This window comes from Culex quinquefasciatus, chromosome 1, assembly GCF_015732765.1.
Source record: "Culex quinquefasciatus strain JHB chromosome 1, VPISU_Cqui_1.0_pri_paternal, whole genome shotgun sequence".
In the NCBI taxonomy this organism is placed as follows: Eukaryota; Metazoa; Arthropoda; class Insecta; order Diptera; family Culicidae; genus Culex; species Culex quinquefasciatus.
In genome coordinates this window covers 47,393,121-47,420,472 of record NC_051861.1, presented here as the reverse complement: position 1 = coordinate 47,420,472, position 27,352 = coordinate 47,393,121, and the positions used below count along the sequence as shown (strand labels likewise).

Below are 27,352 nucleotides of genomic sequence, written 5' to 3'. Positions count from 1 at the left end.
CATTCCACCAGCTAACATTTGAAAAGCTCCTTTCTTTAACGAAAAGTTCTTTTGAGAAATGGATTTCTTCAAATTCTACTTTTTTTTCTTTTAAACCAGGACACATTTCATCTGGGTTAAGATAGCCAAATTAGTTCTTTTTATGTTTCATATTAAATCAGACTTGTCAGGGTTTTCGTTTTACAAATTAAAAGAATGTTTTATGTTTATACTTTATATAGGTAATGAATATAAGACTTTGAGTTCTAGGACTCAGATGAAACAAATTAAATAAAAATTCTGCAACTTATAAAAAAACCTAATTTCCAGAGAATAACACTTCTTTGCTTACCTTAGGTTCCGCAGTCAGATCCAGCAACTTTTTTGTTGTTGTACTTTAGGTCTTAGCTCTTTGAAAAGAGCGAACTTGTTCAAATATTATATTTGAAGAATAAATAAGTTTCTCCCGGGCTCGGATTGCCGGTCCCGGATTTGTTCGGAGTGCTATTCATCTTTCACCGGATCGGGATCAGGCCAGAAGAAATACGCGCGAGACAAGATACGGCTCGCCGAAGCTCCGAGGGTGTGACGTGCAGAATTTATACGGAATCTGGCGCAAAGTTAAGGGGCTACTGCAGCGCTCACAATGCGATATTGTGCGGTTCAGGTTTTGCCGGCATTTGCGGAAAGTTGCCAGCCAGAAAGAGCTCAAATTTATGAATAGTTTCCTTTCAGCTTTGGCGAAAGATGAAAGAAAACAGACAGCTTTGTGAAATTCTAGTCCCGTCCGTCTCAGACCGAAAAAGTGAGCGCGCAGCAGATTCTTGTGGAGATTTGTAGGTTCGTACGGTTGCTGCTGCTGCAGGTGGTAGAGATAAATGAGGGGAAATATTTTAATAACTTGTGAAACTAGCAAATGCTGCATCCACTTGAGTTGAGGGATTTTCTCAAAGAGATTCAGAAGCTACAATTTGAAGTTAAAAATGTTGGTCATGTTTCAACTTTTTCTATTAATATTTTCAAAATATTTTTTTCTGAATATCTAGTTGTTTTTTAATGGCCAATATTACAAATGACTTTTGTTGGCACAACATTTCAAACTCCACATTGCTCTTTTTGCCATAATAAATGCCAATTACTTCCAGGTCGGCCAAACAAAGCATGTTTAATTTTGAATTATTATTGGGCTGAACGGGTTTATTCAATACGAACCAAACAAAAAAAAAAACAGAAATAACTGCGGCACGTAATGAAAAAATCACATTCAAACGCAAACAATAACGTTGCGCGCATCGACTGTCAAATATTTATGCAGACAGCCGAGCGCAATGTGTGCGGCGGCGGGAAAAGCGACGTTTCGTCGAATGTTTGTCCGCTTAATTCTCTCCTTCCGCCTAGTTGTCGCTGATGTTGCTGTTGCTGTATGTTGATCGCATCTTCCCCTTCCCTTACCCCCCTCGTGAGCTCTACCTTCAGCACATTCGTTTCATATTTGTACACTTTTCAATATTTATTTTCCGTTCGCCGGCTCTCTTTTCCCGCCAGCGACTTTTTTTACCACCACTCTTAACGAAGAAAAAAAAAGTTATCGATATTTATGTTTGGATCATACTCGGGCTTTTTCGTATTATTATTCCGGCGTTATTTATTTGTATTTTTCCCAACTCTCGACTTAAAAGCCAACAACTGAATAAACATCGAAAAAAAAGTGCGACTGCTTGCGTGAACTCGTTCAGCTTGCTAACCCGCTTAAATAATGTATCAGGCCAGGACAGTTGTCGTCGACGAGCTGGAATATTCAGAAATGGGTTCATGCATTAGTCAAAAAGTTGACCAGTTCACAAAAGCGGCTCGATTCTTTCCTTCGGGGACAAACATGGTCACGGCGACGGACGGCAACGTCTAACTAATGAAAGTTCAATTTATTTCAAACATAGTAGGGCCAAGTCTGTGGTCTCTGATCGGGTTTGTGACCAAACGGAGCGCAACTTATCGTAATTCACTTTGTTGGTTTTTACCTTTCTCAAGCATATTTTGTGTAAATTAACTATCATTTAAATTTTAAAATATAATTTATTGAATTCATATACAATATTTATCAATAAAAACATAATGTATTTTTTTTTTTTATCTAAATGATGGTCACTCACATTTAAATGAAAGTTGTGTTCTGTCTGAGTTGTAGATGCAATATGGTCGTGCACACACTGCCAATGAGAACTAATGTAAATTTCGGGTATAAATGGTATGAACTCATCTTAAGCAACCATGTGCAACCCCTTATTCTTGTTACCCGCTTAGATAAACTTAAAAAAAGGTCGAGTTGTTTTATAGGCCAAGGCCATGAAATTATACCAAAATCATGCATGTAGTAGATTTTAGAAATACCAAAATCTGATGTTCGTAGGCCATGGTAATACCAAAAAATAAAACTATGGCAAAACCAAGTTTTGGTATTCCAGCAATGTTCCAAAATCCAGAATACCTCAACTTGGAAAATGGTTTTATTTTGTGGTATTACTTCACCCTTGGAATAACATGTATTACTGGGCAACCATGGCACATTTTCACCAAAATTTTGTGTTCCTGTGTTATTTACCCCTGCTCGGGTTATTTAAGGGATAAGATTCGACATCAAAGCATGTTAATACCTCTTTAGTGACCATAACTTGAGATATTATAACCAGATCTTAAATTTTTCATACAAACTTTTATACTCGTTTGGAATATATTTCGATTACCTTTCCAACGATATGTCGCACAATGGATTGGTAGAGAATCGGTCCCTAGTTTAAACGTTTCAATGCATTAAAATTGAAAAGGATAAATAAGTCCTTTTATTTTGGTGGATTTTGGTGTACATGCACTTTGAAAAATATTTACCAAACAATAAAGTTAATTTACTTAAAATCAAAATTTCTGAAAATTATCTCAATTGTAAATTGCATCCTAAAGCAGGCATTAGACTGTGACAAACAAACAAACAAACAAACTCGCACTTTATGACAGTTTGGCAGTTTGCTTGCTTTCGTTGATTGGCTGCATTTGTTTGCAGAATCGTCAGCTTGCATACATTTTGCTTTGTTTGCAAACTATCAATTATGAAAAAGTGAGAGTATGTTTGTTTGTTGGTTTGTCATAGTCTAATACCTGCTTAACTATTATGTTAAAAGAACAATACAAAACAGAAAAACTTATGGCGCGTTTCGTAGAAAAAACTTAAGATAAAAAAACGACAAGTCTGACATTTGGTACATACTTTAAAAAAAGGACAATTTGCGGGGGAAATGAAATTTATCATCGGGGGATTTGGGGCAACTTTTTTATTTCGGGATCTGGAATTTAAAGGACTGCCTTGTTTTTTAGGTCACTGAATTTACAGAAACATCAAGACTTCAAATCGACGCGATCGTTGCTCCATGATGTTCCGAATAAAACACATTTTAATGGTTCACTTTCATTAAATGAAAACTGGAGCACGCAATGTAAACAATAACAAACACGTTTGGTTTGGCTGGCCGTTATGTGCATTATCCCGAAATTTGGTTGAATTTGGTTGCTGGGGTTCCGAGTTATAATTTTAAATGTTTCCAGGAGTCGGGCATGTATGTGTGTCAAATTGTAGATTGAAACTTCAACAATATACAACTATGCACGATTTTTATGTTTGTTTTTGTTTTTGTTGATTATCGCAGGATTGACATCCACAGAAACGCGCAATGTCGTATAATAAATAGCGTTTTGCCTTCCTCACTGAGGTAAGGCTATAATCCTGCTCTAAAAATGAACTTTGAATAAAAACGTCGTAGACCCACCTTCATGTATACATATCGACTCAGAATCGAAAACTGAACAAATGTCTGTGTGTATGTGTGTGTGTATGTATGTATATGACCAACAAACTAGCTCATGTTTCTCGGCACTGGCTGAACCGATTTGACCCGAACCTATTGCATTCAACTTGGTTTAGGGTCCCATAGATCGAGTTTTATACATATTGAAGTTTTGATAAGTAGTTCAAAAGTTGTGTATAAAAATGTGTTTTCACATATATCCGGATCTCACTTAAATGTATGTAAACTATGTCCGGGTCCACCATCCGACCCATCGTTGGTTAGGTTATCAAAAGACCTTTCCAACGAGTCCAAAATATTGAAGATCTGGCAACCCTGTCTCGAGATATGCCCACTTAAGTGATATTGATGTACTTTTTGGAAGCCGGATCTCACTTAAATGTATGTAAACTATGTCCAGGTCCACCATCCGACCCATCGTTGGTTATGTTATCAAAAAACCTTTCCAACAAGTTCAAAACATTGGAGATCTGGCAACCCTGTCCCGAGATATGGCCACTTAAGTGACTTTTATGTACTTTTTGGAAGCCGGATCTCACTCAAATGTATGTAAACTATATCCGGATCCACCATCCGACCCATCGTTGGTTAGGTTATCAAAAAACCTTTCCAACGAGTCCAAAACATTGAAGATCTGGCAACCCTGTCTCGAGATATGCCCACTTAAGTGATATTGATGTACTTTTTGGAAACCGGATCTCACTTAAATGAACGTTAACTATGTCTGGATCCACCATCCGACCCATCGTTGATTAGGTTATGAAAAGACCTTTCGAGCGAGTTCAAAACATTGGAGATCTGGCAACCCTGTCTCGAGATATTTACACTTAAGTGATATTGATGTACTTTTTTACTCCGGATCTAAAAAAGAGATGAAATTTTTGTACAATTCCATTATATCAGCCATTGTTGGTAATAAGTGAGGAAGGCTCCAACCACATAGGTGGATTAAGTTAGTTTTTCTCCAAAAAAATAAATAAATTTATGTTTTACACCATGGGCACCAATGTTTTGATCCTGCAGGTTCAAGGCCTGTAAGACCCGCTTGGACCAAGTAACCCTGGTCAGTTACATGATCTCCAAGTATGGAGTTTAAGGAGTTGTTTTTTTTTTTTGTTATATATTAGTTATTTATATTAGTGTGATTAATGGGTAATATACCCATTTTAATCACACTAAGCCGTTCGACCAATTCTCATCACTTTTGCCGTTTTCGCTATTAAATCAACATTTTCAGATGTATCAACAATGGAGAGTCGCTTGCTCACTTTAATTTGAGCTATTTATTACTTTGTAACAGTCAAAAATACTTTATTTAAGCTGTAATTCATGATCAAAGTGCTGATAGGCCGATAATAGAAATAGGCTGAGAAAGGGTATAGTTCCCCTAGTTGAATTTGGCAAGAGCTTGGTTTGAAGATAATTTAATCCTTCCGCGATTCAAACTGGTATGATGTAGCTATCTTCAAGAGCTCTTGGAGAACTCCTGAACTTTTTGGCTTGGGTTACTTTTAGTATTCTGCCCACCAAAAATGGCTAATATCCACTTTTGGCAAAAACGAGATATTAGCACCAGGTGGTAGAGGACGTTCCAACGCATTTTCTGGAACTTGAATTTTACTGAAATAGTGTTTAGACTTGGCTGCTGATGCGAAAAACCAAACGGCTAATATGCCATTCTTATGGGAAATTACCTTGACGGAGATTTTGTGTCAAACACTAAAACGCGTTTTTCTCGGAATACTTGATTTGGCATAATAGCCGAATTTTCAATTATGGGCAGTATTGACAATAGTAATTTATGTACAGTATGTAAAAAAAGTATTTACACCTCTTGGGCACTATGTACATTTTGTGATGAAACATGTAAACAATTTAAAGTTTGAAAGAAACCTGGTACTACGTTTTGTTCAGAAACTCATACCAAACATTTTGCTACAAAAAAGCTCATGAAAAGATGATTTCCATAAAAAGTTATATAACAAATACTATTACAGAAATCAAAAAAGGTGCAAAAAAAGTTTGTACAGCTTTCGAAAAAATAACAAAAAAAAAGTTATTTGTTGACAAATCACCATAAATCCAGTCGGCCAACTCCAAATAGGCAACTCTGACTAATTAAAAAACTATTTGGATTGAATATAAAGTTTACTAACTACTTAGTATAAAAGTTTCTATAACTCTGAAAATTCTATATAAAACTTATCTAAACTGAATTTTGCAAACTTTTAATTTAACTAATTGACAATATATTACCATAAAATTGCTAAATAAACATTCTGGAGTGGGTTTTGGGGGTCTTTGTATTGATAGAATACATTTTTCGTTGGAATTTCGTTCCAACCCGGAATTACGTCGTCGGAAAATGCGCCGGCATCCGAACTGGTCCACAATTCACAAGTCAACCTATGTGGCATTGGAAAGGGCATACGATTTCCGATCTTTTGATACCCATACATCTAGGTTTTCTATAAAACCCACGTTTTAATACCTAGGCAAAAACGTTGTTATGGTTTCGTTTGAGCTATCTGCCAAAAATGTATGAAATTTCGTAATTTTTGTTCTCGTATAAATTATATATTATAGACAGGGGACTTTTTCATGAAAACCTTTATGTTTCAAAAGATTCCAAAGCCTTTCATCTGCACGAATAAACTAAGCCAGCCAATCGAAAAACCGGGAGCAACTCCAATGACCAAATCGCCGCCCAGACACACACCGGATGCAGAATTAATTCACGTGCTGGAAACGCCCTCCGTCTGGCAATGATCGATCAAATCTCCCAGAACGTTGGAGTTTTGAAGTTGACCCAGCCACTAACCGGTGAGTCCGACGAAACGGCACTAATGAATTCCGACAGTGGTAATCGCTTAATATGTACCTAGGCATAATGCCTATCAGCGCTCGCTCGCGGTCATTCCAAAGGCAATCAATTCAGCAGTGTGTGTGTTTGCTCATGAAATTTTATTTATCAACCCGAAGTGGTGGAGTTGAATGTCGAAGTCGATCGAACGACACCGTACAAGACACATACTCCTTGCAGGTTGTGGCTGGGGGAGATCGGCTCGAGGTGGTTAGCAGCGGCAACCATTTATCTTAATGACTATACACTGCGTGTAAAGCATGATTTATGAATCAGATTAATTAGCACCCTGTTTCATGCTCACGCGGAGCACTGCCGTCCAGATACTTAGTCTTCTGGATGAACGAACGACCACGTGAGGTGTCATGTTTTCGATCCATTCGGTGAGAGAGATACTATGCAAAATATAAATTGACGCGCAGTCATAGGTCAGTTGTTTGGAAACGATTTATATTTAAAAGTTGTGGTAGAACATGATTTAGAAGGGAGGTCGGTCATTTCATTGCTTTTTTGAAACAATGTCTTAAACATTTAGTGCTCAAAACATTTCAAAAAAAAATATTTCAAACGAAGTGCGTTTTACAATTTAGCAATTCTTGATATTTAGCGGAAGGTTCTAACTGCATAGGAAATAAATAAGCCCAACTTTTAGTAACCACTTCAAACCAACCAACTAACGGTCAGACCCACTGGCGCTTTTGTTGATGCTTCCAAATTTAGATTTATCCATCATTGGAGTGTAATTAATTGAACATGACACACAGCGCCCCTTTTGCCGCAGTAAAATGGAAGCAAAATTTTATAATCTGATTTATTTGAAGCAATTTTCTGTGTTTCAACAGTCCCTGGGCGGCTCCAACTGCTCGCAGCTCAGCTCTTCTGCCCACACCCCAAAAGTCCCATAAATCCCCTGCCAAGCAATTAATCTCATATTTTATTGCGATGATAGATCTTCCTTTTCTCCAAAGTGTCTTTCCTCGTTACTGACAGGCTGGTGTTGGGGGCTGGAGGTTGTTAGGAAAGGAGCAGGGATTCTCTCCAACAAACGAGCACGCAAAACATAAGAACAAGTCCAAATATAATTCGAGCAACTCGATTTTATTGCTTTCTCTGCCCCCGTCTGAGGCTGATTCTGAGGACGAGATGTGGTTGGCAGCAAACATATTTTCTGTTTTTATTTTGCTTTTTTTCCAAACTCAGATCTTTAGAATTATTTATTTCGGCGTCGTGAGCCAAAACTTCTCTCGTTTCACCCGGAGGATGAATGATAATAATATAATTATTGTACGTACCAAAAGAGGCCCCCACGTCCCGGTCGGAGGTTCATCCTTTGTTAGTTTTGCCTTTGGACGGCGCGCGTTGGGGGTACATAAATTTGGGAGTTGCTTCAAAGGAATTTATTCATCCTCGAAAGTGGAGTCCCTTTCAGACGACGACGAGGCGAGCCATAATTACGGCCGCCGCAGCAACACTATCTCTGGGGTATAAATTTAACTCGAAATATAAATCTTGCCACGCAATGCCCGAGAGTGTAGAACAGAAACTTCGCGGGGCTGGGAAGGCGTCTGAGGAGGGAAGCGACTTGGCGTGACGATAATAAGCGTTTCTTGGCGCTGCGGCTGTACGAGGAACCATTAAGCTAGTCAGACTGTGGAGCAAACAAGTTTTTTTCCCCTGCCTATAAGTGGGTCACGCGGAGAATTTAGGATAAGGATTGGAGGAAACAAGGATTAGGTATCTAGATAAATAAGTCGTTAATTAAATTGCTTTTATGAGTGTGTGTGTGTATGGGAGCAGATAAGCAGTTTTTATTGAGGATTTCACTTTAAAACAGGTCAATAATTGGAAGTCAAACGAGTTAAACTGAATGAAGCTGTCAGACGAGTAATTATTTGTTATTCATGTGCCAATAATTTTAATTTCAAGTTTTGCCAGGGATTTTTTTTTAAACGGCATGTAACTTTCATATGACAAGTTAATTTTTGCATTTTTTTTTCAAATTGAAAAATATCCGACATTTATTTTTAATAACACTTGGTTCAGATTGAGACAAAACATGAAATATTTGATTTTGATAAACATCTGAACTGTTTTGTCGAATAAAGCTTGCAATGAAGTTTTCATCTAAATACTATTTTTTGTTGCATTTTCTACCAACTCACACAGCAGTTGCCACAAGCTCTCTTCGATTTGCGTGAAACTCTGTTCTAAGAGATAACTTTCGTCCATGATCACGAATCCGACGTCCATTTTTGGTATCTCATGACGGAGGGACGGTACGACCCCTTCAATTTTGAACATGGATGACTTTCCCTTAAACTGACATGTTCCAGAAAATTTCACAGTTAAGTAACGGAAAATGGCGGATTTTTTCAAACGTTTTTATGTTTTTATCGATGAAGAATAGTATAGTACTGAAGAATACATTTTTCTGGGATTTTGAGTACGCCATCAATTCAGGTGTCTTATTTTACATAAAAGCCTGTGACCAGAGCTGAAAATGTCAGAGGTCCTATGTATGTATGTATGTATGATCCCCATACCCGCAGGCAACTTGGTCCTGGAACACATGTGAGCGCTAGGTGAACAATTCGATCATCTTTTACTCCGAAATCTGTACACCCACGTGCATAAGTTTTTTTGCACGAATTTTAGTGCTACAAATACCGGCGCATAGATCAAAATGGGTTCCCTCTTCCCTCCCCAAGCGCCGGAAATTTGTAGCGGGTGTAGGGACACTTCGCATAGACGCCCTTGCTCCCATCACGTCACTGAGGGTATGGAGCGACGAGAAATTAATAAGCATGCCCCCTCAGTCGAACCTTCATTAGAGAAGCAGGCAATCCACAACTCACATCGAACGACCAAGGGAACACCCTACCGCGTATTTAGTAAATTGGCGTAGTTGTCTTCATTGGAATGTATGAATGTTAGAATTGATGAAAGGGTTATTTGAAAAAAATAATGGAAAGCTCTCACCAAAAACACGAAATCTTCTAAAACAGCTTCACTCCCTCGTTCACTCCAATCATTTCGCCACGTTCCACATGAATCTTTAGATTTCTTGAGTTCTTGTCTTGAATCTGCCTTGATCAGCAGAACTTCCGGCAGTAGACCTGATCCAGCACGATATACAGCAAGCACCACACGACTTTGAAGTGCTTGGACGATGATCATCACCCCTACCTTCGTCAGTTATTCTTGATTGACGTTGTTGTCGGTTAGGATCAGCCATCAAACACGTCCCCAACGCCGTCCTGGATGTTATGTTGCAGGAACTTGACCCACAGGAACGCTTGAGTTAATGGCCACTTCGCAATTATTGTTCCTGCGGCCTGTCTTTCTTGTTCCGTTGTCGTAGGACCAAATTTCTCATTCTCCATAAAAAAAAGCTTCCAAATTGGTTCCACCACTTCCACTGTAAATGGCTGGCGCCCGAGAAGTATCGAGATCTTCGTATTTTAACTTATTTCACTCATTTTAAAGAAAATTTAAAAATTATCTAGGGTCGAAAATGACAGCAAACGAAAAATGCGTCCGACCACAGGCACAGATTGCTTCCAGCTGAAAATGTCAGAGGTCCTGATGCGAAAATCGGTGACGCATACACGATTTTTTCAGATCCATTCACTGAACCGCAAAACCGTGACATAAACAAACCCGACTCAGTCGTGAGTGCCCTAGCTCACTGAGCAGCTGCAATGCGAGGCAGTAGTCGACCAACGCTCATTCGACGTTGCACGCACACACATAAAGAAACAAGTTTTTACACAAAAAGTTGGTATTTATGCGTGGAAATGTAATTTTGAATATAAGTTATGGTTGTTTTAAGTGTTTTGCACAGTCTAGAACCATTCAATTGTTTTTCATTGTTATCCGAGCATTCGTTGGTGAAGGTTGTCTGAATCAACATGACTCGTCGCGTCCCGGCGCAAAACGCCGGCAATATTGCCCTACCTGCGGCTCAAGCAGGCAAAAAAGTGGGAATTTCCAAAAGGAAGGTTGAGGCCTCAACTGATGGCCAAAAACCGGGAATTTCCAAAAGGAAGGTGCTTTTGGAAGTGACATCGAACAGCAAAAAGACGAAAAAGAGCGACGGTACTGTACCGATGGATGAGGAGGAGGAGAACTCTTCATCGCACGAGGAGCAGCTTTTGAAGAACAACAAGTTCGCTGGGCTGCCTGACGAGGACCAGGTAGCGGAAGCAAAGGAGAATGAAGTGAAACAGCGAAAGGAGAAACTGCCTCCTTTTTATGTGAGGCAATCAGCAGCAACGATCGACTTTCGAGCGGGGCTGGTTGAACTCATCAAGTCTGGGAAATTCCAAGGCAACATTCGTTTGTGTCAGGACGGATTTAAGGTGCTGGTGCAATCCAGGCAGCACTATCAACTGGTCAAGGATTACTTGACCGAAAACGAGGCGGAGTACTTTACCCATGATGTCGTCATGGATAAGCCGTTCAAAATCGTCGTCAGAGGTCTGTACGATATGTCAGTGGAGGAATTAGCTGCCGAGCTAAAAGTTTTGAAACTGGATGTGTTGGCCGTGCACAAAATGAGCCGACGCAACAAAGACATCAAGTACCGTGACCAGCTCTACCTGCTGCATTTGTTGTTTATTTCTTCTCAACAGGCACTTATTTTGCCCCAATGATGCACTTAAAACTAAATTTACATACGTAACAAAGATCTTAACAAGGACACAAACTTAAAACGCAACGTAGTACGAGACACATCTAAGCTAAACACACTGGACACTTTGTTAAACGCTCTCTTTAGTCCGTTGATGGCACCATTCGCGCTGTAGTTGGTGCGACGAAACGGAACTTCGAGAGCTGGCGTGTGGCGTAGTTGACGGGTAGGCACTCGGAGCTGAATCTGGTTACGCAGATCAGGGCAATCAATCCGGCCGAGTAGGACATCAGCAGAAGTCATCGCACGGGCTAGGTCTCGTCGTAGCTGTAGTGTATCGAGGTCGATCAAACGGCAGCGTTGTTCGTACGGCGGAAGATGCAAGGGATTTGTCCACGGCAGCTGCCTGAGGGCATATCGCACAAACCTTCGTTGGATGCTTTCGAGGCGACAAACAGCGTTGTTGTAGTGCGGGGACCACACTGTCGAGCAGTACTCTAGAGTGGATCGAACCAGCGAGCAGTACAGGGTCTTTAGACAATAAATGTCAGTGAACTTGCGCGTCATGCGGATTACCAATCCTAGTTGTCGGGAGGCTTTGGCGATTATGTATGACAGATGCTGCTTGAAAGTTAGTTGCGTGTCCAAGATGACTCCCAAATCCTTCACGTGAGTGACCCGTTCGACAGAAGTATCATTAATACGGTAGTCGAAGGTTACTGGGAAGTGTCTCCGACTGAACGTGATCGCTTGGCATTTTCCAGGGTTGAGGATCATGCGGTTCACCTCGCACCAACCAGCAAACCTGTCAAGATCGCGCTGCAATGCTTCGGCGTCGTTCGAGTTGTCAATTCGAGCAAAAAGCTTGAGGTCATCCGCGTAAACGAGGCGAGGTCCAGTGACGGTGTAATTAACGTCGTTAAAGTAAAACAGGAATACCACCGGACCGAGGTGGCTTCCTTGCGCGATACCCGATGTGGCTTCGATGATATCGGAAAGTGCGTCTCCGATTCTCACCCTCAGCGAACGTCCCGTTAGATAAGACTTGAACCAGGCCAATAGGCTTCCTCGGAAACCCAATCTCTCAAGCTTAGCAACAGCGATGCGATGGTTAATTTTGTCGAAGGCGGCTGACAGATCTGTGTAGATGGCATCGGTTTGAGAGTGGGCGTCGAAGCTGTTGATGATCGATTCGGTGAAGCAAAGGAGATTGGTTGCTGTTGAGCGCTTCGGAAAGAACCCGTGTTGTTCATCAGCAAGGTCTTGGCGGCAATGCGAGAAAACCGGATCAATCACAACCAATTCCAGCAACTTTGAGGTGGCACACAAAGCGGAAATCCCACGGTAGTTCTCCACGTTTGTTCGATCGCCTTTTTTGTGCACTGGAAACATGTAAGCTTGCTTCCAGGCAACAGGAAACTTTCCAGAGCTCAACGAAAGACGAAACAGGTGTAAGAGTGGTGCCGATAGGCTGGAGGAACAACGTTTCAGCAGGGTAGACGGTATCCCGTCCGGTCCTGGTGAGCAAGAGTGTTTTAGTTTGGATGCAGCGGCTTGGATGGTACCTTCATCAATCTCGATCGAAGCCAGTAGTTCATCCCGACGTGGAACGTTTTCTGCGGCGGCTCGGACTTCCTCGTCAGTAATAGGCTCCGCGCAGAATACACCGGCAAACTTCTTCGCGAAAAGCTGGCAAATTTTGTCTGCATCATCTCCTTCATCGTCAGCCAACCGCATTGATGTCGGCAATCCAGATTCTCTACGGCTCTCGTTGACAAATTTCCAGAATTTCTTCGGGTCGGTTTTCAATTTCTTCTGCATTTTGCGCTGGTAGTTTGCAAAGCACCTGCGACTCAATCGTTGATAGCTGTGATTAATCCGAAGATAGTAGTCGCGTAAGTGTACAGATCCGTTGGAAACCTTGAAAGCAGCTCTTTTCTGGGTTTTGAGGTGGCGTAGTTCTTGGGTTTGCCAGGGAAGGTGATGGGAGACCACCTTCCGAATCTTCGGCACAAACTGTTCAATCAGTCTTCCCAGAATACATGTGTACGTGTCGACTGCTAAATCGATGTCTACAGGGTCCAGAACGCTGCTCCACTCGATACCACGTAGGGCGCGGGACAAACTCTCGAAGTCGGCGCGCCGGAAGTTGTATCGGACCAGGGCGATCTCTTCTCGGTACTCGGTGCTACAGCTGTCGTCGACCGATATAATGAGAGCCGGATGACGTGCGACTACCTTGGCGAGTGGAACCGCCGCGGCGGTGACCTCAGGGGCAGTGTCACGTACACTAACGAAGCAGAGATCTAGACTCCGACCATCCTCGTTTGTCACGTGGTTGATCTGCTGCAGAGTGCTCGCACTGTAACTGTCGAGAAGATCACGGGCACAGGAATGGAACTGGGAGCGGTCGGGGTCGGGAAAAAGGAATCCGTTTCGGGAGTGCGTCCAATTCAACTTTGGGAGATTGAAATCACCGACGACAAAAATGTCGTCGATTGGACGGGCTCGTTCCACAATAGATCGCACAGAATCCAGGTGAGCTTTGTACAAGTCTTTGTCGTAAGTGCGGTCCGGTGGGAAGTAAACCGCGCAGAGATACAGCACACGATCCAGTGCATCGCGACGTCACACAATGCTTCAACTGCCTGGGCTTCGGGCACGGAGGTAAGAACTGCCACCTGAAGCGTCGTTGCGCCAAATGTGGTACCGATGCGCACATCACATCCCAGTGCATCCAAGATTCGCTGGTGAAGTGCCTCAACTGCAACGGTGAGCACTCGTCAACCGACCGAAAGTGCCCCAAGAGAGCTGAGTTCGTGAAAATTCGGCAGCAAGCATCGACGAAGAATCAGCCTCAGCGTCGTAGAACTCCTCCAGCCCTGGTGGAGCAAAATTTTCCACCTCTTCAACCGCGACGCCAGGTCCCGAACTTGGCACCGTTGCCGTTGGATCCCAGGAAGAGAGCTGAGATGAATCATCCACGGCCGGGTTCCAGCCAGGAGCCGAGACCGCCACCACCGGGCTTCAGCCAGGAGCCAAGACCAACCCAAGAACCAGCAGTTGAGGAAAATGGTAATGATCTTTACACCTCAACCGAACTCCTCAATATTTTCAAACAGATGTCCGCTGCACTGCGTGGATGCAAAACCAAGACCCAGCAGATTGAAGTGCTGACCTCGTTCGTCATCCAGTATGGATCGTAGGTCCCTCAAGCTGCTGAATTGGAACGCTTGCTCCATTAGGAGGAAGAATTTAGAGCTGGTGGATTTTCTTCGCGAGAAGGAGATCGACGTAGCTGCCATCACGGAAACTCATCTGAAGCCCGGTGAAAAAGTTTATCTGCAAAACTACAAGATTGCGACGCAGCTCGACAGGACCACCTCTGGAGGAGGAGGTGTGCTTGTCGCTGTTCATCGTGATCTCAAGCCACGCCGGCTGCCACACTTCAAGCTGGACATCATCGAGGCCGTTGGGGTGGAAATTCCCACTTCGGTTGGCCCAGTACTCTTCATTGCTGCATACTGCCCACGTCAGGTGAATTCCAGAGATGGTTCAGCAGCAAAACTGAAGAGCGATATCCAGAAGCTGACACGGCGGAGCGCAAAGTACATCATCGCTGGTGACCTCAACGCGAAGCATGAAGTTTGGGGCAACAGCAGGAGGAATCGGAACGGAGTGATTCTGCACAACGATCTGCAAAACGGATACTACAACGTTGTGAGTCCGGATCGTCCAACGAGGGTGGCTCGGTCTGGGAATCACTCAATCATCGACTTCTTCATTACCAATATGGCTGAGAACGTGGCTCATCCTGAGGTGTTTGAAGAGTTGAGTTCTGATCACTATCCGGTGGTTGTGGAGGTTGGAGCTTCCGTTACTCCGCAGCGGCAACCAACCCGGAAAGATTACCACAACGTTGACTGGCAGCAGTTTCAGCAAGTGGTCGACAGCAACATCGACTATGATCAACACCCGGAAACTTCTGCCGATATTGATCGTTCGCTGGAGGTGATCCAGCAGGCTATCAACCAAGCAGAGGCTGCCAACGTTCGGGAGGTTCCTGTTAATTTTAAGGTAACTGATATTGACGTAGATACTAAACACTTGATTAGACTTAGGAATGTTTATAGGAGACAATATCAACGGACTGGGGACTATGACAAAAGATTTCAGTGAACAATTTGAACAAAATCATACAAGACCGACTTGACAATATCAGAAATCAAGAATTTTCAAAACATGTAAGCCAGCTTGGGAATTATTCAAAACCATTTTGGAAACTTTCAAAAGTTCTTAAAAACAAACCAAAGCCTATTCCTCCTCTTATTGTTGAGGATTCTCCTTTGATTACATCCGAGGAAAAGGCAAATGCACTTGGGCTTCATTTTGTTAGTTCACATAATCTTGGCGCTTCCATGACCAGCCGTAAAGAAACATCAGTTGCCAATAGTATTTCAACAATCAATGACTCTACCTTTGAATTTCCTGCAGATTCCCATGTTTCTGGTGAGGAAGTCAAAGTTGCAGTTAAACAAATGAAAAATATGAAAGCTCCAGGCTTTGATAACATTTTAATCTAGTGTTGAAAAAACAGAGTGATCAGTTCTTTCAACATCTAGCCAATATTTTCAATAAATGTTTGCAACTTGGTTACTTCCCCACCAATTGGAAGCTGGGCAAAGTCATACCAATTTTGAAGCCTCAAAAGATCCAACATCGCCAACAAGTTATCGTCCCATTAGTCTTTTGAGTAGTCTGTCCAAACTCTTTGAGAAGGTCATCTATTCAAGGCTTTTGGATTTTACCAACGATAATAATATAATTTTGAATGAGCAGTTTGGCTTCCGAAAGGGCATAATACTGCTCATCAGCTTACGAGAGTAACTAAAATCATCAAGCAGAACAAGCTTGAGTCTAAATCAACTGCTATGGCTTTGTTGGATGTTGAGAAGGCTTTTGACAATGTTTGGCATGATGGTTTGATACATAAACTGTATTTATACGGTTTTCCAATGTATCTTATCAAAATTATCCAGCACTATCTTTCGGAGAGATCGTTCAGGGTTTTTCTGAATGGGATTGCTTCTGGATTATTCAACATTGATGCTGGGGTTCCCAAGGAAGTATTCTTGGCCCACTTCTGTACAATATTTTTACATCTGATTTGCCTACTCTTCCTGGTAATGGTGTGTTGTCACTTTTTGCTGATGACACTGCCGTTATTTATAAGGGTAAAATAACCAGATATTTAGTTGGCCGTCTTCAGAAGGGTCTTGACGTTCTTTCCGAATACTTTGGCGACTGGAAAATTCGCATAAATGCAGCCAAAACTCAAACCATCATTTTTCCACTTTCCAAATCGGCCCGATTTGCCCCAAAGATGATGTTTTGATAAAATGAATGATGTTTCGATACCCTGGTCAAAGGAAGTTGTCTATTTAGGTCTCATACTTGACTCGAAACTATTGTTTCGGCAGCATGTAGATAAAATATTGAACAAGTGCAGCATTCTCATCAGGTGTTTGTATCCTTTAATTAACAGAAAATCAAAGCTTTCTTTGAAAAATAAGTTAGCAGTTTACAAACAAATAATTTACCCCGTTATTGAGTATGCAGTACCTGTTTGGGAGTGTTGCGCTAGAACTCATAAATTGAAGCTCCAGCGTGTCCAAAACAAGGTACTCAAAATGGTTTTGAATGTTCCTGGCTGGACAAGATCAAGTGAGGTTCATGAATTAGCAGAAGTAAAAATGTTGGATCAGAAGATTCAAGAAAAATGTTTGAAATTCAGGGAAAAATGTGCTATTTCTGAATACCCCTTGATTCAAGGATTGGTTTAGTTTATGGTAAGATTAAGTTAGTTTTAGGTTAGGTTATGTTTTCTTAACATTTTTTTCTCATTGTACCTAGTGTTACAAAAATGATAAATCATATACTTTTAAAGTTATGAAAATGAACAGTGTTTAAATCACGAAAAGCAAACTAAAGCTGAAGAGCCACAGCTGACCACTTATTATGTAAACCAAATGTAATTATTATAAGAAAGATTCAATAAAGTATATTTAATTCAAAAATTCAATTGTTTAAAAATAGTCAAAATAGCGTTTAGAGAGGATTTTACAAGTCAGTCATACGACAGGAATTGAGTGCGTGTAGCTCATTTTTTCACGTCTCTCATTCTCCAGCAGCCGACCGGCACGAGTCAGGCGGCAGTGGTTGAACGGACACAGTAGGCTTACAGTCACATGCTAGCAATGAACTGACATTTTGGTTTGCTTCATGTGTACGCTGGGTTGGAAACATTTTGTAGGCCTGCCTGTGACACCAAATTTCCATCTCATCACCATTTGGGATTTGAGATCAGGGACAAAAGTTACCTCTTAGGACAAAGTTCACAAAAATCGAAAAAGGGGTCAGGGCAACTTTCCCGGTTTTTTGTGAGAGTTTGTAGAGAATTACCCTTTCTATTAAACTGTTGCAACATTGACCAAAAAATCAATTCGACCTCTACAACCAGAGTTATTGAACTGTCTTAATGATGTGAGTGAAAAAATGAGACACTCAACAAAAAACAATGCTCTTCTAGCGAAACATTGTGTTTTTGCAGGGTTGCATTGCAGGCAACTTGCGAGAATATTAAAAACATTTAAACTTCAATTAATAAAAGTAAGTTTTCAATTATTTCAATTTTTAATTAAAATTTAGGTTAAAAAATTGCAACGTACATTCTATGCGTTTTTTTGCCTCAAACGACAAATGCCAGTATTTGAGCGAAAATGTACCTATTGTTTTTATTTTGACAAAAAATGCTTCAAATCTCCCTTTCCCTCAAATATAAGCCTGATTGGCATAAACTGAGATTTGCTAGAGTCATTTTGTTCTTGTTAATCGTCTCTCATTGATGACTTCTCTGTATGCTTGGAAAAATATTTGTTTATGAATGTTCTACAATGTTATGTTTCATAAGTAGTTTAAAAAATTAACTTATTAATGTTTCAAAATTTACGGTTTTAAAACATTTGTTTGATTTTTTTTAAATGGTTAACAATTTTAATTCAAATCACATTTCGTGCCAACGTGTTCACCGTTCACCTTTTGACCTTTTATTATCCTCAAAATTCGCAAACAGTAAAACCCCGTGTAATGTTATCACTCTACATAAGAAAGAAGTTGCGATCGCATCGTATTATGCCCTGCACGTCCGATAATTGGCAAAAGAGAATAAAGGCAGATGACGTTTTATCACATGCAAACGCCCGACTATTTATAGATTTTATAAATTACAGCTAATGATTCCAGCAACCAAGTTTTATGGAAATTCTCAGAATGGTTAGTTATGTACATAAATTATTTACATTGCGTACTCTTACTTTTATCTGTTCATGGTTAAGCGCGTTTTAATATTTTTCTTGGAACGTCAAAATGCGACTGACGATGATCATGTGCTAGTAGGTATTTTTTTCTAGATTAGAGGTTTTTCCTGTTGATTATATTTTTCTGTTTGGTTTGCTCCGGTAATTACCACTTGTTGCACAGAACTGATAGTAGATTTACAGTTCAATTGAGTGATAAATTACACTGCACTGTGCTTCTTCACTGCCCAAATTAAATTTATCTTTATCAACAACTTCCATCAGTTAACATTGAGATGAAAATGACAACTTTTAGTTCTGCAGCTACCGCACACAATAGAATATGTACCAGAGTACAGAGAATTCCACTAAAACAGCAAAAAAAGGAATATTTTTCAGCTGTCGGATATTTTTAGTAAAGAGCAAACAAATTTGTTTTCTTTACATATTATCATCTTCTCAAAAAATCAAACTTTTGTTAAAAATGAATCTAGTTGGCAAACTGTCCTCAAATTGTTTGAAATTACCATTTGTGAGAGCCATTTTTTTATTGTTCCCCGTCTCTTATCGATGAATACTCTACACCATTACAAAATCGCGTTAATTGACCATTTTCAATTAAGATATTGAATAACAATTTTCAAAATTAAACCTTATTAAAAGTTCATGACTTAACTTAAATTAAGTCGAATTGTCGAAAACATCTCATCTGCATCAATTAACCTAATTCCGTTAACCTTCCGAATGATGAACTCGCTGCAACCTTTGGTGGTAAAACCACTCTGCAAAGTCAGGGACACTTTTATTCCCATCCAATTGACTTTAACTCGACGCGGTAGTCAGTGCTGTCGAGGTTCATCGTCGCTTTTGCAAAAAAGCTATTATCTCGAATGGCGCTGATATTGAGTTTCAGCAACACAAAAAAAATAATCCGCCCAGAGTCGGTCGCTGTTTTGCCTTTTTAATGTGCTGGCTCAGTGGCCTCAACTCACGACGGGGAAAGGGCATCAGCAGTGACAAACATTAGCCTTAGCACCGCTGAACTGACAACCGAAACCGGGCAGAGAGTCAGCGACAATTCTGTGTTTGCTAAAGTCATGGACGTTTTGCTGGAAAGGGGGGATAGGTGGGATGGATGAACGCTTGGCGCGAGTTCGGAATTAATATTAATTTGAGCTTTGATGTAAATTCATGATGATGCCTGCTGGTGCTTGTTTTTCGTAGTTTTATTTGCTGTTTTTCAGCGCTCTTTCTCTCTCTCTCTCTCGGTCGAGTTGAGTTTCGCTGTTTTTTCGCTGTCAGTCCTATCGGTTGACGACTGACTGCCCCCAGACAGACAGAGCCCTCTCTGTCTGGGATAGGTTCCTGTGAGTGTTGCTGATTGTGACGCGGCTAAGGTTACACCGCCGCACTCTGATGGATTGATGGAATGAATACAGATCGTGAACCCTGGGTGCTGTACGTTGCTTATTATATTTAGTCTTTTAAATATGGCAATTGAACGGCAACAATCATGGATTGTCAATGTTTTTTTCTACAGGTCACCAATTTAATATTACACCCTACACGTTTTCCGGAAAATAAAACTATGCAATTTATGATCAAGATTTGCATGCGAGTATTGGTAACTTTTTTACATATTTTTTATTTATTTATTTTTTGTTAATTTTTTTTAATCACCAGACCTAATAAGCGGTCAGTAGGGTGGTCAAAATCCGGGATTACTCCTGAAATCAAAGATTTGCCACTTAATTTCAAATTTGATCTCATTTTAACCACGGGAACCCCTCACTCTAATCGCTTGAAGTTTGTATGGGAAAAATCGTCAAAGTGTATAGAGGAAAGCGACTGTTTCAGTTCTAATTCTTACCATTTCTCAGATGTAGAATTTTTATTAAGTTTAGAACAACTTTCCTCAAGACATCCCTAGTGGTCAAACTTAAAAATTGAAAAAAAAACAAATAAACATGGATTACTGTCAAAATGGTGTCATCAGCTCAATTAAACCAAAAATCTACGAGTTCTATAATCATTTACCTATAGACAAATACAACTTTTTTTAGCCGATTCAAATGAATTTTGATAAAATTTATAAAGTAGCACATCCTTTAAGCTGGCGACATATTTCAACAGTTTATTCAATTCAATGCAACTTTTCGCCTTCAACCCAACCTGCAAAGGTCTCAAACTACAAAACCTTGGCCATCAGCCATCACTAGACACTATCAATTGCTGCATACACCCAATTTGGGGGGCCTGCTTGCTTCCGCCGCCGCCGCCGCCAGCTTCTAAAACCCGCAACCTGTGTTCCGTCTGATATGGTTTGATTTCCCTCCCCTCAATAATTTATTTCCGTTGTTAATGTTAATTGCTTCATTAATTGATAGTTATCTACACGCCATCGTTTTTTACCCCTTCTTCTGTCTTCTTCTTTTCCCCTCCTCAATCAGTCAGTAGTACTCCACGGCTGGTTATGGGTAATTTTGAAGGAAGGAAGGAAGGGGGGGCTGGGGTTGCGGGGTTGATGGATAAGAGTGGGGAGGTGTTGTTTGCCTTTCGGTCATGAGTGCAAGCTGTTGTACTCACTCGGAACTGATGTGTGGCTTTTAGAGTGGCAATGAAGTTACGCTGAATGCATTCTTCTTTTATGTTTTTTTTTCGTTTTTTTTAACTCGTAATGTATGTGGCTTTTAAAATTCAAGGTGCCACAGTTCAGAGTACGGTAAAAATTTGAAACGAGTTTTGGAATTAATCAGACTATTGTTTCAAGGGGATAAAAAAGGCGCATTTGCAATCAAGTCGCAGACAGCACACTGGAGAGTGATTTATTTTCCGTCTGTACGGCGGCATCTGTCACATGGCACTCATTTTGATCGTTATCTTAACCAGATTGACCTGTACATGTCGGGCGTAAAACGGCTGTTGTTGCTGCTGGCTGGTGGCAATCACAACGCCCAGCAATCAATGGGGGTCATTATAAATGTTTAGCAAGCGGTCCCGGCCAGAGTCATATAAATCATTCAATTGAATGAATGTGACCAACGCGATTGCGATGCGATTATTTTTCAATTAGCTAACGAACGCACTCGTAAATTACGTCACCTTTTGTGTGTTTTGAAACCGTTGGCATCTTAAGGTGCATTTTCAGGATACATAGTAGAAAATCATCAATCACCCACTCATAAAATCTGGAGTTTTTTTTCGAAAAGGTCCAATAAACCAAATTTCCAGTTTTGCTTTTTGGGTGTTTTTAAAACTGCCTTGAGTCAGGGGTATTGAAAAACACCCAAAAAGCAAAAACTGAAAATTTGGTTTATTGGACCTTTTCAAAAAAAAAAAACTCCAGAAATATAAGTTACAAGCCTTACCCAACAATCTTCGTTCTGCCTTTTTTCGTTTGTTGACGTTTTCAATTTGTATGCTTATTCAGCCTCCTGTGATCAAAATTTGATTTTACGTAACTTTTCCCATGCAATCTGCAGATTTTCCGGAGTCGGTTCCAAGGTGGCCAAAATTGTAACTTTTTGGTGTAAGAACCTTCCTTGAACTTATACGAACCCAACACAACAGAGAGCACCTCGATCCGACATTCCGCGTTGAATTGATTCGCGTTCGAACAAAACCGTCGAAATTTTATTTATACTACTTACTTGACTTTATCAGCAACAGGTCTATCGACCCAACGCTGAACTAATCGAAGATTTCCAGGATGCTCGATCTTGTGCCGCTCGTCTCCAGTCGCCCACAATGTTGGCCGCTCTTGCATCTTCGTAGACTGCACACAGCCAACGCGTACGAGGCCTTCCACGAAGCCGACGACCCCGTCCAGGTTCGCTACTGAATATCGTTTTAGCCGCCCGCTCGTCCGACATTCTGGTTACATGTCCAGCCCACTTCAGCCTGTCGTGCTTGATGACTTTTACGATATCAGCATGTTTGTAGTCTTGGTACAGCTCGAAGTTCATGCGCCTGCGCCACCGGTCTCCTACTTGCTTGCCGCCGAAGATAGAACGCAGGATTCTCCGCTCGAAGACCCCTAGTGCTCTCTGGTCAGCCTCCTTTAGCGTCCACGACTCGTGACCGTAAAGAGCTACAGGGAGTATCAAGGTCCTGTACAGCGTGATTGTCGTAGGCGTCCTTAGGCTGCGGGACCTTAGCTGGCTACGAAGACCGTAGAAGGCCCTGTTTGCAGCACTAATCCGCCGTTTCACTTCGCAGCTCACATCGTTGTCGCACGTCACGAGTGTACCAAGATATACAAATTCATCCACCACCTCATATCTTTCTCCATCTATTTCCACCTCCGAAATACCATCACCTGCACTGCCACGCGCTCTGCCAGCAACCAGATACTTGGTCTTGGCAGTGTTAATGGTCAATCCGATCTTCGCAGCTTCCCGCTTGAAAGGGACGAACGCCTCCTCCACTGACCGACGGTCGATACCAATGATGTCGATGTCGTCAGCGTATCCAAGCAGCATGTGCGATTTAGTGATGAGTGTTCCGTTTCTTTGCACGCCTGCCCTTCGAGCAGCACCCTCCAACGCTATGATGAACAGTAAGTTCGAGAGAGCATCGCCCTGCTTCAATCCATCCAACGTAACGAAAGCTTCAGATGTCTCGTTGGCTATTCGCACGCTTGATTTTGCTCCGTCGAGCGTTGCACGAATCAGTCTTATAAGCTTCGCCGGAAAGCCGTGTTCTACCATAATCTTCCAAAGTTCGTTTCTTTTGACCGAATCGTACGCCGCTTTGAAGTCGATGAACAAATGGTGTGTTTGCAGGTTGTACTCCCGGAACTTGTCGCAGAGTGAACATCTGATCCGTCGTTGCCCGAGCATGGGTAAATAACAAGGGAAATGCGTAATAATACCTTTCTCTGGTATCAATACCAAATTTTGGTATTCCTGGACCCTTTAAAATTTGTCTTAAGGATTATGCAAGAGCAAAATGTGGTATCATACCAATTTAAGGTATTGTTTTGATATTGCAAAATTGCAGAATTTGTCAATGATCGAGGATTATGCAAGAGCAAAATGTGGTATCATACCAATTTAAGGTATTGTTTTGATATTGCAAAATTGCAGAATTTGTCAATGATCGAACACCACATTTTGGTATTCTTTTGGTATTACAGTATTTTATCAAATTCCTCTGCAACTATGGGAAAATTTTGACCAATTTTGACAAAATAATTAATTTTGCGCTAAAATGATGTCTCAATGCGAATGCTTTCATTCAAAACCGGAAATTTCAAACTTGATTTTAAACATTTTTGATATACCCCCTAAAGAAATGACTTGAAATTGTGGAAAATTTTGTAAGTCAGGATGGCACATTTTGGTATTATTTTGGTATTAAAATGTTTTATCAAATTCCTCTGAAACTATGGGAAAATTTTAACCAATTTTGACAAAATAATTAATTTTGCGCTGAAATGATGTCTCAAAGCGAATGCCTTTATTCAAAACCGGAAATTTCAAACTTGATTTTAAACATTTTTGATATACCCCCTATAGAAATGACTTGAAATTGTGAAAAATTTTCTAAGTCAGGATGGCACATTTTGGTATTATTTTGGTATTTAAGTGTTTTATCAAATTCCTCTGAAACTATGGGAAAATTTCGACCAATTTTGACAAAATAATTAATTTTGCGCTAAAATGATGTCTCAATGCGAATGCTTTCATTCAAAACCGGAAATTTCAAACTTGATTTTAAACATTTTTGATATACCCCCTACAGAAATGACTTGAAATTGTGGAAAATTTTCTAAGTCAGGATGGCACATTTTGGTATTATTTGAATATTGAAAGGTTTCATCAATTTTCTCTGAAACTATGGGAAATTCGTTAAAAAAATTTTTACGAGTTAATTAATTTTGCGCTAAAATGACTTGAAACCCAAAAATGTTAAAGATGATTTTAAAAATTAGTGTGATATACCCACTAATATTTTTTCCAAAAACGTTGAAATATCTCTAAGTCGGGATAACCAAATACTTTGAAAAACGAGTCAATCGACAGATTAATGAATTTTGGTGAATTTCAATTCAGTTTCATTCTAATAATACTTATTTTTCAATCTTGTTATTTTTCAGAAGCTTCAAGAACTTCAAGCACAGGCCGTTCATCAATGACAAATGCATTCGGTGTGGTGAAGAATATCACTAAGAACAACATGGAATCATCAGGTGAGTAGATTTGGCTGTTGCATATGGATCATTTCCGTTTTTTCCCTAACTGCAACTGCTGCACTAAAAATGGTATGAAAATACCAAATTTTGGTATTACTTGTGCAAATACCAGCGACCAAAATGTGCTCTAGGTTGCCCAGTAACAGATGGTAAAATACCATGAAATCATACCAAAATCATGTATGTGGAAGACCGCAGGAATACCAAAATATGATTTTCCAAGGGCGCGGGAATACCTAAAATTAAAACCATGGCAATACCAAGTTTTGGTATTCAAGCAATGTTCAAAAATCCAGAAGACCTCAACTTGGTATTGAAATGGTTTTATTTTGAGGTATTATTTTACCCTTGAAATAACATGGTTTGGTATTGTTGTGCCCTTACACATACAAGATTTTGGTATGATTTCATGGTATTTTACCATCTATTACTGGGCAACCAAGGGCACATTTTGGTCGCTGTTATTTGCCCAAGTAATACCTGGTCGTGCCGGTAGCCGTTGTGTTGACGATGCTCTGGAGGGCTCCCCATTGCTCGTCCAGGTTACCCGTAGGCGCGTCCTCGTTGATCCGCTCGTCGAGCTTCCGACTGTACTCTGCAGCAACATCGCTGCTCGCGAGGCGCTGGACGTTCAACCGCGCTACCCTCGCAGTCCGCGGGGTCAGCACGTTCGACAGCCTAGCTCGGATTTTACACGCTACCAGGAAGTGATCAGAGTCGATGTTCGGTCCTCTGTACGATCGGACGTCCATCACGTCCGAGAAGTGTCGACCATCCACCAAAACGTGATCGATTTGTGTGCACGATTCGCCATTCGGGTGTCGCCAGGTGTGCTTCCGAATGTTCATGCGCGCAAAGAAGGTGCTACAGATAGCCATTCCTCTGGCTGCGGCGAAATTGACCAAACGTAGGCCGTTGTCATTCGTGCGAGGATGAAGGCTCTCCTTGCCGATGACAGGATGGAAGAAGGCTTCCCTTCCGACCTGCGCGTTTGCGTCTCCGATGACTATCTTCACGTCGTGTCTTGGGCACTCTCCATAGGTCTTGTCCAGACGCTCGTAGAAAGCGTCTTTCTCTTCATCGGGCTTGTCGTTCGTCGGAGCGTAGATGTTGATCAGGCTGTAGTTGAAGAATTTGCCCTTTATTCTCAACACGCAGATCCGGTCATTCACCACCTTCCACTTGATGACTCGGTTCTTCTGATCCCCAATCACTACGAAACCGACTCCGTGCATCGCCTTTTCGCCGCCACTGTAGTAGATGTGGTACTTGAAAGAGGTGTTGGCGATGGGGTCCACCGCCGTGAATTCTCGCTCTCCATGACCGGGTCATCGAACTTCCTGGATGGCGGCCACATGCACGTTCAGCTTGTGCAGCTCCCGGGCAAGAAGGCCAGCACGTGCAGGATCTTGGAGAGTTCGAACGTTCCAAGTACCGAGTTTCCAATCGTTGTCCTTTTTACATCGCCTGGTCTGATGCCGATTAATCCGTCCTGAATTTCTGCTTTCGTTTTTCTGAGTTGTTGATTTACTTCGGTATGCCGCCTAACCAGGGCTGCGAATACCTAGTCTCGGGGTGGGGCTGCCACCTTGCAGCTTCCGGGACCCAGCTGCGGTTTTCTCTCGACACCGTAACGGGGGCTTTTGTCTCGAAGCCTAACGGTACAGCTACACCCTCCGAAGAGGGTGGAGCCCCCCTTACCCTGTCAGCATACTACCAAAAGTTTCCACCGGGGTATGGTTACCCGATCTCTGCAATGGTTACTAGTATCCCGGCCAGCACCGCGGGGAGGCCAGGGTATCGGAATTTTATATATATATATAGATATATTATATAAATGTAATGGAGAAAAAAATGTGTTGTCCAATGGGTGTAGTTTTGGGGATTTATATGTTTAGGACAGTAAAACAATCCAGACTCAATTATTGGAAGTCCTAATTAGACTCAAACATGATCCAAAACATTGCTGAACTCGAATTTCATTAAGAGCGAGTCCTTAAACAGACACAAGCAATCTTCCTGCAATTTTCAAGGGTTGTTTGGACATATATAACAAGCATCTGGGCCAAATATATGAACTTTTACACTAAAATGCTAATAACTCTCATTTGAAATATTGCTGCATTTGTGATCCGTTTCAGGTGCTTTTTGAAAAAAAAAATAATAATAATAATAATAAAATAATAAAAAAAAAGTTCGGTAGTCACAATACTAAAAAAATAATAATAAAAATTATTTGATGATAAAATATTTTCAATGTTTTCAATCAAGTGTTTACATTTTTCAATCAATTTAGTTTTTTTTTTTCAAGATTGAATCTAGTTTTATTTTATTCTGGGTGTTGATCAACAACTAAGTGTAGGTGATCGTATAATATTCTAAAATAATATTTAATGTATGTATATTTTTTTTAGATCTTTAAGTTCTTTAACATTGTTAACACGAACAGTCTGGAGTTAACTATTCTTTTCA

General features: G+C 41.0%; 2 protein-coding genes across 2 annotated transcripts in view; one reads left to right on the top strand and one right to left on the bottom strand.

Moving 5' to 3' along the window:
• LOC6035528 (mpv17-like protein) overlaps positions 1-27,352 on the top strand; it is a 308,056-nt gene that overhangs the window by 24,812 nt on the left and 255,892 nt on the right. The window lies entirely within an intron of this gene.
• On the bottom strand, positions 25,342-26,115 carry LOC119769596 (craniofacial development protein 2-like). The gene has a single exon (XM_038262673.1). The coding sequence runs from the start codon at positions 26,113-26,115 to the stop codon at positions 25,342-25,344; it is 774 nt and encodes a 257-aa protein (XP_038118601.1).